This window comes from Chiloscyllium punctatum, chromosome 49 (genome assembly GCF_047496795.1).
Source record: "Chiloscyllium punctatum isolate Juve2018m chromosome 49, sChiPun1.3, whole genome shotgun sequence".
NCBI lineage: Eukaryota > Metazoa > Chordata > Chondrichthyes > Orectolobiformes > Hemiscylliidae > Chiloscyllium > Chiloscyllium punctatum.
In genome coordinates, this window is record NC_092787.1 from 15,923,509 (window position 1) to 15,937,845 (window position 14,337).

At 45.4% G+C, this 14,337-nt stretch overlaps 1 protein-coding gene across 3 annotated transcripts in view; it reads left to right on the forward strand.

Moving 5' to 3' along the window:
• The first annotated feature begins 922 nt into the window (after nucleotides 1-922).
• Nucleotides 923-14,337, forward strand: part of LOC140469541 (torsin-1A-like) — a 38,743-nt gene continuing 25,328 nt past the window's right edge. For 2 of the 3 annotated variants that reach the window (XR_011956141.1, XM_072566151.1), the window contains exons 1-2: nucleotides 941-1,091; nucleotides 14,059-14,324. Coding sequence is in view for 1 of the 3 variants with exons in the window: in XM_072566151.1 (XP_072422252.1) it covers nucleotides 941-1,091; nucleotides 14,059-14,324 (417 nt within the window). In the remaining 2 variants the exon portion in view is untranslated. The other variant, XR_011956142.1, reaches the window with a different exon arrangement.

Below are 14,337 nucleotides of genomic sequence, written 5' to 3' on the forward strand. Positions count from 1 at the left end.
TGCTTGTATTATATATGGTTTGTTTCATTCCATTTTATTTGCATTCACCTCTGTGCAAGCTCAGGTTTTGAGTTTCTTCAAGGTAAAGATCGATAGATTGTAAATGATGTACAGGGTTATAAGGATGGGTTGGGTAAAAGGTACTGAAGTGTTCAATCAGCCATACGAAGTGCTGAATGACCTACTCCTGTTCGTTTGTAATAAACTTCTAATTTACTGTTAAGGCCTGCCCAAACAGCTATGCCCTTCTATTTATTTTTTTATATAACTGATAAACAATTGAGGGAAAAATAATTTAAAAAAAGTAATAGTCAGAAATGAACATGATGGTTTTACTAGAATACTGCTCTGAGGGCGACCAGGATGCATTATTCTTAAGTTTTACTGGATTTTCCTTCTGGGCAATTGTCCAAGAAACATTTTAAAAGCATACAACCTTACAATATTTTTATTGTTTCGGGTTTTGTCGCGGAGATAAATCGTTATCTTTCAGAAAGGTTGGAAACCTATACGTGATTTATGTCCTTCGGAAATTAATGCTAATTCAAAACTCGTAGAAAACGACCATGACACTGATAGATCGCAAACAAATTTTAAAGGCGGCGGTGAATAGTCTGTATTGACGATTCTTGTTTTCTTTTAAAACAACCTTTACACTCCTCGGGAAAGACGTTGCACACATATGCCAACTTTCGACCGAAGGTCACAATTCAGAGAGCCTGTTGCAAATGGAAACGCTGTCATTTGTTTCGATGAGTCGAGCCACGCTGAAGGAGTCACTCAATGAAGGATATTCAGCCCATTGGAGGGGCTACCAGCTGCTGGTCATTCTGTATCATTTCCACTTTGTTACATTGCCATTGTGATGTCACTGAGAGCGACCGGCCGCCGCAGTGCGCACGCGCCGTAGCTGGTGCGGAAGTGAGATGATGACAAAGGTATGGAGCTGCTGAGGGGGGAATTTCGGCTCTGGCTTTTTTGTCTTTCCTTTCTTCCCAGCTTTTTGTGCTGGGAAGTTACTTTCCCCTTTCGGTCTGTGTATTGTCAGCTATCCGATTCCTGCGATTGCGCCTTCCAGCCCAGAATTGACCGTGAGTAATGTTTAAGAAAAAGGTTTTTTAAGCACTTAGCAATAATCTCGCCCATTGACAGCTGTGACATTTACTTTGTAAAATGAAATGTGGGCTGTGTAAGTATTTTTGTTCTTTGAACTGCAGTATGATCATGATTTTCCCTTCATTTCGTGCAGTCTTTTTCATTTTGCTTTTGCTAGCACTTCTTAAGATGTGTTTTGAAAGTCAGCTGGAAGGAGGTCAGAATGAGAATTCATAGTGCTTTGGTTGAGAGATTCAAGAATTATTACTCAAGAACACCGCTCCTGTAAAGTAACAATATTTGAGAATTCCAAAGTTCCAAGGAGAGGGAATCTTTCAACATGGTATGAGCTACATAGCCCTGAAGTGAACTTCAGACCCTACATCCTACTTATCGCAGTTGTATATTTTCACTTCTGTAATATTCACCATTTTGACCTATACCTCAGCTGTGCTACTCTGAAAGCCTACCTTGGTTTGATTTTTGCTTCTCAGCACCATTTCTGTAGTGTTCTCCAAATTGGTTTCCTAACTGCCACATCACTTGTCCACAGCTGATCCAAATGCACGTCCAGCACAGAAAAAGGTCACTGAACCCACCATATCTGTTCTGGCCTATCATAAAATTCAATCAAGTTAGTCAGAAGTGATATGCTACCTTGATTTTTAACCCATGCCTTTCCAAATAATGGTTTGTTTTATCCTTAGTAATGGCTTTCACTAACTTGGTAAAAACAATGACTGCAGATGCTGGAAACCAGATTCTGGATTAGTGGTGCTGGAAGAGCACAGCAATTTAGGCAGCATCCAAGTAGCTTCGAAATCAACATTTCGGGCAAAAGCCCTTCAAGAATAAAGGCAGTGAGCCTGAAGCGTGGAGAGATAAGCTAGAGGAGGGTGGGGGTGGGGAGAAAGTAGCATAGAGTACAATGAGTGAGTGGGGGAGGGGATGAAGGTCAAGGAGGAGAGGGTGGAGTAGATAGGTGGAAAAGAAGATAGGCAGGTAGGACAAGTCCAGACAAGTCATGGGGACAGTTACTGAGCTGGAAGTATTGAACTGGGGTGAGGTGGGGGAAGGGGAAATGAGGAAACTGTTGAAGTCCACATTGATGCCCTGGGGTTGAAGTGTTCCGAGGTGGAAGATGAGGCGTTCTTCCTCCAGGCATCTGGTGGTGAGGGAGCGGCGGTGAAGGAGGCCCAGGACCTCCATGTCCTCGGCAGAGTGGGAGGTGGAGTTGAAATGTTGGGCCATGGGGCGGTGTGGTTGATTGGTGCGGGTGCCCCGGAGATGTTCCCTAAAGCGCTCTGCTAGGAGGCGCCCAGTCTCCCCAATGTAGAGGAGACTGCATCGGGAGCAATGGATACAGTAAATGATATTAGTGGATGTGCAAGTAAAACTTTGATGGATGTGGAAGGCTCCTTTAGGGCCTTGGATAGAGGTGAGGGAGGAGGTGTGGGCACAGGTTTTACAGTTCCTGTGGTGGCAGGAGAAGGTGCCAGGATTGGAGGGTGGGTTGTTTGTGGGCGTGGACCTGACCAGGTAGTCGCGGAGGGAACGGTCTTTGCGGAAGGCGGAAAGGGATGGGGAGGGAAATATATCCCTGGTAGTGGGGTCTGTTTGGAGGTGGCAGAAATGTCGGCGGATGATTTGGTTTATGCGAAGGTTGGTAGGGTGGAAGGTGAGCACCAGGGGCGTTCTGTCCTTGTTATGGTTGGAGGGGTGGGGTCTGAGGGCGGAGGTGCGGAATGTAGACGAGATGTGTTGGAGGGCATCTTTCACCACGTGGGAAGGGAAATTGCGGTCTCTAAAGAAGGAGGCCATCTGGTGTGTTCTGTGGTGGAACTGGTCCTCCTGGGAGCAGATACGGCGGAGGCGGAGAAATTGGGAATACGGGATGGCATTTTTGCAAGAGGAAGGGTGGGAAGAGGTGTAATCCAGGTAGCTGTGGGAGTCGGTGGGTTTGTAAAAAATGTCAGTGTCAAAGTCGGTCGTCACTAATGGAGATGGAGAGGTCCAGGAAGGGGAGCGAGGTGTCAGAGGTGGTCCAGGTAAATTTAAGGTCAGGGTGGAATGTGTTGGTGAAGTTGATGAATTGCTCAACCTCCTCGCGGGAGCACGAGATGGCGCCAATGCAGTCATTAATGTAGCGGAGGAAGAGGTGGGGAGTGGTGCCGGTGTAATTACGGAAGATCAACTGTTCTACATAGCCAACAAAGAGACAGGCATAGCTGGGGCCCATACGTGTGCCCATGGCTACGCCTTTGGTCTGGAGGAAGTGGGAGGATTCAAAGGAGAAATTGTTAAGGGTGAGGACCAGTTCGGCCAAACGAATGAGTGTGTCAGTGGAAGGGTACTGTTGGGGATGTCTGGAGAGGAAAAAACGGAGGGCTTGGAGGCCCTGGTCATGGCGGATGGAGGTGTAGAGGGATTAGATATCCATGGTGAAGATGAGGCGTTGGGGGCCAGGGAAACGGAAGTCTTGGTGGAGGGCGTGGGTGGTGTCTCGAACATATGTGGGAAGTTCCTGGACTAGGGGGGATAGGACAGTGTCGAGGTAGGTAGAGATGAGTTCAGTGGGGCAGGAGCATGCTGAGACAATGGGTCGGCCAGGGTGGTCAGGCTTGTGGATCTTGGGAAGGAGGTAGAACTGGGCAGTGCGGGGTTCCTGGACTATGAGGTTGGAAGCTGTGGGTGGGAGATCTTATGAGGTTCTGTATGGTCTGGGAGATGATGGTTTGGTGATGGGGGGTGGGGTCATGGTCGAGGGGGCAGTAGGAAGAGGTGTCCTCGAGTTGACGTTTGGCTTCAGCGGTGTAGAGGTCAGTGCGCCAGACTACCACTGCGCGCCCTTTATCCGCTGGCTTAATGGTAAGGTTGGGATTGGAGCAGAGGGATTGGAGGGCTGCGCGTTGTGAGGGTGAGAGGTTGGAGTGGGGGAGGGGGGACGACAGGTTGAGGCGGTTAATGTCCCGGCGGCAGTTGGAAATGAAGAGGTCGAGGGCAGGTAATAGGCCAGCGCGGGGTGTCCAGGTGGATACAGTGTGTTGGAGGTGGGCGAAGGGGTCCTCGGAAGGTGGGCAGGAGTCCTGATTGTGAAAGTAAGCTCAGAGGCGGAGGCGACGGAAGAATTGTTCGATGTCACGGCGTGTATTAAACTTGCCCATCATCAATATTGGCCTTTTGTTTTCTGGCTTATCTGTCTGCAGATTGTCTACAGCCAGTGATACAGCATTAGCAACTCACCTGCCCTTTGTATCAAATCAAGTACTGTTTGATTGACTATGTATATTCCATGTGAAGGGGAGCGTAGAGCCATAAGACATAGGAGCAGAAATTAGTTTATTCACCCCATCAAGTCTGCTCTGCCATTCAATCATGGCTGATAAGTTTCTCATCCCCATTCTCCCGCATTCTCCCCATAACCCTTCATCCCCTTGATACTCAAGAACTTATCTATCTCGGTCTTACATATACTCAATGGCCTGGCCTCCACAGCCTCCTGTGGCAGTGAGTTCCACCGATTCCCCACTCTCTGGCTGAAGAAGTTTCTCCTTCTCTCCATTCTAAAAGGTCCTTTCTTTACTCTAATCTGTGCCCTTGGGTCCTAGTCTCCCCTAACAATGGAAACATCTACTCTGTCCAGGCCATTCAACATTCTGTACGTTTTAATTAGATCCCCCCCCTCATTCTTCTAAACTCCATAGAGTAAAAACCCAGATCCTCAAACATTCCTCATAGAGGTGGTGGTCTTTATCAAGGTGTTGCATGTGTTGCATTTTTCTTCAATGTTAGCCATCATGGGGGTAGGAAGGTGATCTTAAAGTAGTTATGATGAGTTAGTGTGGTGTTTCCATGGGTCATGCACACTGCAGCCACAGTGTGCGACAGTGTTGGTGGGGCATAAATATTAACTCAGATGGTGGATACCAATCTAGTACAAGGGGTGGTACCAAACATTTTGAGTGCTGTTGTTGCATTCTTGATGGCAAGTGGGGAATACGACACATTGGCCTTGATTTGAGCTGCATGTCTCCTTTGGACAGGCAACTGGTAAACGACTTTGAGTTCTCCCTGGGCTATTTTTGAAGTAAGACAAAAGGATCATGAGTGGATGGGTCAGGCTCACACAGACCAAAAGGTCTTTAGTTTTGTTTTCAGTTAGTTGAGTTTTGTTTTGCTGGAGCTGAAAGCTTGAGTTCTCTGTGGCTGGAGTGAAGTCTTAAACAGGGAGGCTTCCTCTTAAAACTCAAATGGGCAGATTGTTTCTTTCTACTGGACTGGAGAGAGACAGCACGTGAGAGGAATAACTGACTTGCTGAATGCCTTTGTCAAGGGTGCAGTGGTGAGATGCTGCCTATATTGGAGCAGTTAGTGGTTAAATAATACATTACCTTTTTAAGTATTTCAGTAGAATTGTTATGCAAATATTTCTTTTTGTTGTATTTAACTCTATTGTAAGAATAAAGTGTGTTTTGATTGCAGCTTGTAGGTGGACCAATAGAATCAAATCTATTGGTCCACCTACAAGCACCTTACACTTGCCTTTTTAAAAAGATATAAAAGTTAGGGTCTTGGCAACCTGCTGATCAGAGAGGGTATCACAGCTATAGAAGTTACCATAGTCGAGGTCTGCCTACTGAGTCAGTATGGGTGGAATTTAGGAACAGTAAGGGAGCAGTCACCTCATTAGGTGTTTACTACAGGCCCCCCAATAGCAGCAGGGAGATTGAAGAAAGCATAGGTCGGCAGATTTTGGAAAAGTGTGAATGTAGTAGGGTTGTTGTAATGGATGACTTTAACTTTCCCAATATTGATTGGAACCTCCTTCGAGCAGATGGTTTGGAAGGAGCTGTTTTTGTAAGGTGTGTTCAGGATGGTTTCCTAACTCAGTACGTTGACAGGCTGACGAGGGGAGGGGCCATTTTGGATTTGGTGCTCGGCAATGAGCCGGGGCAAGTGTCAGATCTTACGGTGAGAGAGCATTTTGGTGATAGTGACCACAACTGCCTCACATTCTACATAGCTATGGAGAAGGAGGGAAGCAGGCACAATGGGAGGATATTTAATTGGGGAAAAGGAAACTATGATGCTATCAGACGTGAGTTGGGAAGCATGGACTGGGAGCAATTGTTCCATGGAAAGGGCACTATAGACATGTGGAGACTGTTTAAGGAACAGTTGTTGCAAGTGACGAATAAATATGTCCCTCTGAGACAGACAAGAAGTGGTAAGATAAAGGAACTTTGGATGACGAGAGCGGAGGAGCTTCTCGTCAAAAGGAAAATGGTAGCTTACATAAGGTGGAGGAAGCTAGGGTCTTGCTCAGCTCTAGAGGATTACAGGCAGGCGAGGAAGGAGCTCAAAAATGGTCTGAGGAGAGCCAGGAGGGGGCACGAAAAAGGCTTAGCAGGAAGGATTCGGGAGAATCCAATGGCATTTTACACATATGTGAGGAATAAGAGAATGATCAAAGAAAGAGTAGGGCCGATCAGGGATAGCATAGGGAACTTGTGTATAGAGTCTGAGGAGGTAGGGGAAACCCTAAATGAGTTTTTTGCTTCTGTCTTTACTTAAGAAAAGGACCTTGTAGTGCATGAAACCATTAAGGAGCAGGTAAACATGCTGGAAAGGATAGAGGTTGAGGAAGCTGATGTGCTGAAAATTTTGACAAACATTAAGATTGACAGGGCCAGACCAGATTTGTCTTTGGCTGCTTTGGGAAGAGAGAAATGTGATTGCTTCGCCGCTTGTGAAGATCTTTGCATCCTCACTCTCCACTTGAGTCATACCGGAGGACTGGAGGGAGGCAAATGTAATTCCTGTCTTCAAGAAAGGAAATAGGAAAATCCCAGGCAATTACAGACCAATCAGTCTCACATCTGTCGTCTGCAAGGTATTAGAAAGGATTCTGACCATCTGGAAGAGCATGGCTTGATTAAAGGCAGTCATCACGGCTTTGTGAGGGGCAGGTCATGCCTCACAAATGTTATTGAGTTCTTTGAGGATGTTACTAGACAAGTTGATGAGCGTCGAGCGGTGGATGTGGTGTATATGGATTTCAGCAAGGCATTTGATAAGGTTCCCCATGGTAGGCTTGTTCAGAAGGTTAGGAGAAATGGGATATAGGGAAATTTAGCTGTCTGGATACAGAATTGGCTGGTCGATAGAAGACAGCGAGTGGTAGTGGAAGGAAAATATTCTGCCTGGAAGTCAGTGGTGAGTGGTGTTCCACAGGGCTCTATTCTTGGGCCTCTACTCTTTGTAATTTTTATTAATGACTTGGATGAGGAGATTGAAGGATGGGTTAGCAAGTTTGCAGACGACACAAAGGTTGGAGGTGTCGTTGACAGTATAGAGGACTGTTGTAGGCTGCAGCATGACATTGACAGGATGCAGAGATGGGCTGAGAGGTGGCAGATGGAGTTCAACCTGGATAAATGGGAGGTGATGCATTTTGGAAGGTCGAACTTGAAAGTTGAGTACAGGATTAAAGATAGGATTCTTGGCAATGTGGAGGAACAGTGTGATCTTGGTGTGCAGGTACATAGGTCCCTTAAAATTGCCACCCAAGTGGACAGGGTTGTTAAGAAAGCATATGGTGTTTTGGCTTTCATTAACAGGGGGATTGAGTTTAAGAGTCGTGAGATCTTGTTGCAGCTCTATAAAATTTTGGTTAGACCGCACTTGGAATACTGTGTCCAGTTCTGGTCGCCCTATTATAGGAAAGATGTGGATGCTTTGGAGAGGGTTCAGAGGAGGTTTACCAGGATGCTGCCTGGATTGGAGGACTTATCTTATGAACAGCGGGTGACTGAGCTCGGACATTTTTCATTGAAAAAAAGAAGGAAGAGAGGGCACCTAATTGAGGTGAACAAGATAATGAGAGGCATAGATAGAGTTGATAGCCAGAGACTTTTTCAGAGAAATTGTTAACACGAGGGGTCATAGTTTTAAGTTGTTTGGCGGAAAGTATAGAGGGAATGTCAGAGGCGGGTTCTTTATGCAGAGAGTTGTGAGAGCATGGAATGCGTTGCCAGCAGCAGTTGTGGAAGTGAGGTCATTGGGGATATTTAAGAGACTGCTGGACATGCATATGGTCACAGAAATTTGAGGGTTCGTACATTAGGTTTACCTTACATGAGGATCAATGGTTGGCACAACATCGTGGGCTGAAGGGCCTGTTCTGTGCTGTACTGTTCTATGTTCTAATATACTTTGGGGTGTGGAGTAGCTGGTCTGGCCCATAACAAAGGGAATATTGTTATGGACTAGGCCAGACCACTCGAAAAATTCTTAACCAAACAACCCAGACCATAGCTTTGCAATTTGTTTCGGTAAGTGTACAGTGCAAATTACCCAGAGTAAGTTAGCTAAGTTAACTACTAGATTTTAAAACAGGCAAAAATGTATTCACAAAATTACACAATGAAACACAAAGAACAGAATAAAGAATCCCTACAGAATTCAATCTATCCAACTAGACATAATTATGCTGTTCTGAATATACGCAACAGTCCCAATAAGCAAACTCCCTTTAAAAATCAGTATAAGTGGAAGACATGCTTACAGGATGAGGTTGAAGGGCAGAAAAAGAGAGAGAGTTTCCACACAGCTCCCCATTGAACTTCCAGCCAGTTCAAAACTCAACTAAAACTGCTCAGCTCAGCTCGAGAGCTGATTACTCCCCTTTCTTTATACAGGCCACTTCTAAGACATGACCACTTTGGCCTCATTTGTTTACATTTAAGCAAAAGGCCCCTCAAAATCCTTTCAAACTCTGTACCAAATCAGTCTGAGTGGACCCCGGCCTGGTTTATTACCCCTCTGAAAAATATCAAGGACAGAGTCTCCTTGAGCCAAGGAACAGCTTTTTGAAAGAAAAGGGACTCGCTTTGTGACAACGCCACCTCCTGCAAATCCCCTCCAAGCCACTCACCATCCTGACTTGGAAGTACATCGCCATTCCTTTATTGTCATTGGGTCAAAATCCTGGAATTCCCTCCCCGATGGCATTGTCAGTCAACCCAGAGCAGGCAGACTGCAGAAGTTCAGGAAGGCAGCTCACCACCAGCTTCTGAAAGGTACTTAGGGGTGGGCATGAAACGTTGGCCCAGCCAGTGATGCCAATTTCCCATGAATGTTTTGAACAAAAGGATGGTGTCCTAGGATGGCACTGATTGTCATCTGGCAAGCACAGCTTTATGTCTGGCATTACCTCACTAACCAGGAGCTGTTTCCTTTGATTAACCTCAGGTTTTCTAAAGTTCCTCCATGGTTAAAAAATGCCTCGCTATCGAGTGCAGTTACTCTTAGCTCTCTCCTCACTTTTTCACCTGCTGAATCATGACTGATTGATTGAATTCTGGGGAAGGTGCATAGTTTCACATCTCGGTGAGGATGTCTTATTTGGCACATTTGATGAGTATTTCCACCACCTTAATGATCAAGAGAAAGCTGGTGGAACAGTAACTGTCTGGGTTAAAGCTGCCACTAAAACAAAACCACAAACTGTGAAAGAAGAGTCACCGAACCTGAGCCGTTAACTCTGTTTCTCTCCCCACAGTTGCTGCCGAACCTGCCAAATTTCTCCAGTGCTATATGTTTTTAATTTAACTTTGTGTAATGTCATCCTTGATTGGAGGGCTAGTGACAGAAAACCCAAGAGAATTGTTGAATGGACAAGTCTGGCTAAAGACATTTGAAAACAGCTGATTTTTGGGTTATATTTCGAGAAGGTGGGGAATATTCAGACAACGTTGTTCACCTGCTAGTTGCCTGGTTGTCATATGATTCTTGCTGGCATTTAGAGTGCTACAGAACTTTGGTCCATTGATGGTAGCACTTATTATATTTGACATTAGCCTGTTGCTTTCCATATTTGGCATCCAGGTACCCCTATGTAGAGCAAAAACAGAACTTGCTGCTGAAACTCAGGTCTGTGGGGAGAGAGTAGAGTTAACTTGAGCCCAGTGACTCTTCATCAGATCTGACGTCCCTAATCACTGATGTTCCTGATACCTCTATGCAACAATTTCTCTGTCTTGCTACCTCCTGCCCAGGAATGGCAGGTGCTGTTCCTGTGCCCATGTTATATTTCAGCTACAAACCTCTTGACTTGCTCTTTTCTTCTGTTTCTCACGTAATGAGAATATGGCCAACAAAGGCCATTATTTGTTACCCATCCCTAGTTGCTGTTGAACTCAGGGTAGTCAAGAATCAATAACGTTGAAGCTGGAGCTTTGTGTAGATCAGACTGGATGAGGACAACAGATTTCCTTCCTGAAAGGATAGCAGTGAACCAGATCGGTTTTGTTTTAAAAAGCAAAAATCCACAATCATAATCTTGGTCACCATTAAACACCTACACTCCACCATTAGCATCAAGCCAGGGATCAATCCTGGTTTAATGGAGGGTTCAGGAGGGCATGCCTGGAGCAGCACCAGGCACACCTAAACATGAGCTGTTTACCTGGTGAAGCTATCAAACAGGATCACTTTCATACCATAGAACATAACAGCAAGTGATGGACAGAGTTATCTGATCCCACAAACCAATGGATCAGACTGAAGCTCTGTAGTTCTGCCACATCCAGCTGTGAATGGTGGTGGCTGATGAATATCCCCATCCTTAACGATAGAACGTCAGTGCAAAAGATTAGGATGAAGCATTCACAGCAATCTTCAGCCAGATGTGCCAAGTGGATGATCCATCTCTGCCTCCTCCAGTGGTCCCCAACATCACCAATGCTGGTCTACAGCCAATTTAATTCACTCCATGTCATATCCAGAAATGGTTGGAGACACTGGAAATAGTTAAGGCTGTGGGTCCTGACAACAGTTTGGCAATGATAATAAAGCCTTGTGCTTTAGAAATTGCTCCTGCCCTAGCTAAACTCTTCCAGTATAATTACATCACTGTCAGATAGATGCCAATGTGTAAAATTGCTCAGGTATGTCCTGTACCTATAAAGCAGGACAAATCCACCTGCCTCGTTACTAAATCAGTCGACTCTCGATGATCAGTAACCTGATGGGAGGTGTCATTAACAGTGCTATCAAGTGGCACTTCTCAGCACTAACCTGCTCAGTGATGTCCAGTTTGGGTTCTGCCAGGGCTGCTTAGCTCCTAACCTCATTACAGCCTGGGTTCAAACATGGACAAAACAGCTCAGTTCTAGAGAGTGACAATCCTTGACATCAAGCCCACATTTGATCGAGTGTGGCGTGAAGGTGCCCTGGAAAACTTGGAATCAATGCGTATCGGGGGCAAACTCTCCATGATTTTGAGTCATATTTGGCTCAGGGGAAGATGGTTGCGGTTGTTGGAGGTCTGTCACCTCAGCTCCAGGACATACCTGCAGGAGTTCCTCAGGGTAGTGTCCTTGGCCCAATCATCTCAGCTGCTTTATCAATGATCTTTCCATCCTAAGGTCAGAAGTGGGTATGTTTGCCGATGATTTCATAACGTTCAGCACCATTTGTAACTGAAGCAGTTTGTGTCCAAATGCAACAAGATCTGGACAATATCTAGGCTTGGGCTGACACCATACAAATGCCACCCTATTGGCATCACTAACAAGAGACAATCTAACCCCTACTCCTTTTCATTCCATGATGTTAGCATCACTGAATCCCATCCCAGCAACATCCTGGGGGTTACATTGGCCACATAAACACATTGGCTGCAAGAGCAGGTCAGAGGCTAGGAATACTGCGGTGAGTAACTCACCTTCTGACTCCCCAAAGCCTGTCCACCATCTACAAGGCACAAGTCAAGACTGTAATGGAATACTGCCCACTTGTCTGGATGGGGGCAGTTCAGACGACACTCAGGAAGCTTGACACCATTCAGGATAAAGCAGCCCACTTTATTGGCAACATCCACAAGCAACCACTCCCTCCGTCACCAATGCTCAGTAGCAGCAGGGTGTACTATCCAAATGTAGCATTGCAGAAATTCATCAAATATCCTTGAGACAACGCTTTCCAAACCCATGATCACTATCATCTTCAAGGACACAGTCAGCAGATACATGGATCACAGTCGTTGATGTATTTTTAACAGGTTGGAGGCTGAGGTCAAGTAGGTTTCTTCCTCATGTTGGTTTTCTCACCACCTGGCACAGCCCCAATTTGGCAGGACTTTGCCTCGATTGATGGTGATAATATTGATCCAATCTTGGTGATGTTTTCTGATTGTCCTTGTTTCTCTGAGCCTTTCTGTGAAGGATGTCCAATATGAAGTTGCATAGGGAGAGTGGTAATCGTTGACCAATGGAAATGATCCGAAATGGTTCTTGCCATGTCCACCAGACCAATTGCTCCCTCACTAAAGCTGACCTGTTCTGACTGTAAATAATTTGTCAATGCTGTTTGACCGTAGATGACCTCCACAAAGGCTAATCCATCCTCAGCTGACAGTTATACAGCGTGCATTCAACTTGGAGATGGGTGCCATGGCCCAACTCAGAGTGTGAAGATTGGAGATTTGAGCATCGCTCTAGTGGACCTGACTTCTTCAGATGTAGGCCACTACTCTGATGCTGTGCTGCATGGTCAGAGGTGCTGCTTTTCAGATGAGGTATTGAATCGATGCTCCGTCTACTCTCTCTGAAGTGAAAGATCCCACTTCTTTCTAATGTGAAATGAGTTCAGGGGAGTTACTCCTGATGTCCTGGCCAATACTTATCCCTCAATGGGCATCACCAGAAACTGTTTATTATCAAATCACTGTGTTTCTGGGATCTTGCTTTTCCCCAGTTGGTGGCCCTGTTTCCTGCAGTACAACAGTAACTGCATTGTGCAAGCATTTAAATAGCTGTATTTAGGAAGATCCTGGGATCAGGAAGGGTACTATGAATAATTTGCAGTCACTGCACAGTGATTCGGAATAAGTGTCAGTAACCTTCCCACTGCTGGCTATACACCAACTCACCACTCTCGCACCCTTACATTCTCGTACACTCACTCTCTCACACTCACACTCTCACACTTCCATTCACCATCACTCTCATGTTCCCACACTTACACACACACATGCCCTCTCTCACACCCTCCTTCTCTCACTTAGACTCTTAGACTCTCACTTAGACACTCACTAGCTTGTTTCCTTGCTTGCTCATACTTGCACATGCTCACACATTCTCGCTCTTACAGACTCACACACGCTGGCATGCTGCCACCGTTAGCAAAGCCGCTTTCTGGGCAATTCTTCAGCACAGATCTGCATTAAGCTGGAGACATTTGTGTTCTGTGTGACCTTGCTACTGACTAGATAAACTTTCTGAACCATGTTTGGGGCTAATTCCCTTATTTATAATCATACTGCACCTGTAAATTGCAAACCACCTCAATTTTAAACCAAGAGGCAAATATGATTTCCTACAGGCATTCCTCCCTGTGCCTTTGTTCAAATTAAACTTGTGTATGTAAGTGTGTACATGCAGTGTGTATGTAAGTGTGTACATGCTGACCTTTGCTTGACAGAACTAACGCTGGGATGAAATCTGCAGTGTAACACCAGTATCTACTCTAAAGCAGATATCATCTCCGAGAACTCTCAACAAACGCATCAATCCTTGTGGTGTACAAAGCTCAAAAACTGTGTCATACAGATCATCTTTATGAATGTAAAAATAGTGGGGGGTGGGGTTTAAAGTCCTTTCAATATGTTGAATGTTTACCAACAGCTACTTGTAAGATGAATGAAGTGTGTATTTCAGAGATGGAGGGGGGTTCAGTTTGGAATTTAGCTCACTCATAACTCTGACAGTCAGATGTAAACTGACCCAAAATCATTTGAGGACCCCTTACTTTGATCACAAATTCCTAACCCTTTGATAGCCTTGTCAGGTTTTTAAAGAATATTTAAATATTAATGATTACATTGAGTGGAAAATAAAAGAAGAAAAGGTAATTGAAGCAGTGACTGAGTGTTGCATTTGGACTCTGTCTCCCTTCTAGATCTGGAGTTGGATCTGTGTCGCCATGTGTATGGACAGCATGTGGCCAAAGAAGTGATCGTCGAGGCCGTCAAACAGTTCCTGGCGAAGCAGTCCCCAGTGAAACCCCTGGTCTTATCGTTCCATGGCTGGTCAGGGACTGGGAAAAGCTATGTTACTGCATTGTTAATGAGAAACTTGTACCGGAATGGGATGAAAAGCTCTTACGTGCACCAGTTTGTACCCACCTTGCACTTTCCCCATGCCTGCCAGGTTGACACGTACAAGGTAAGGGCTTTGG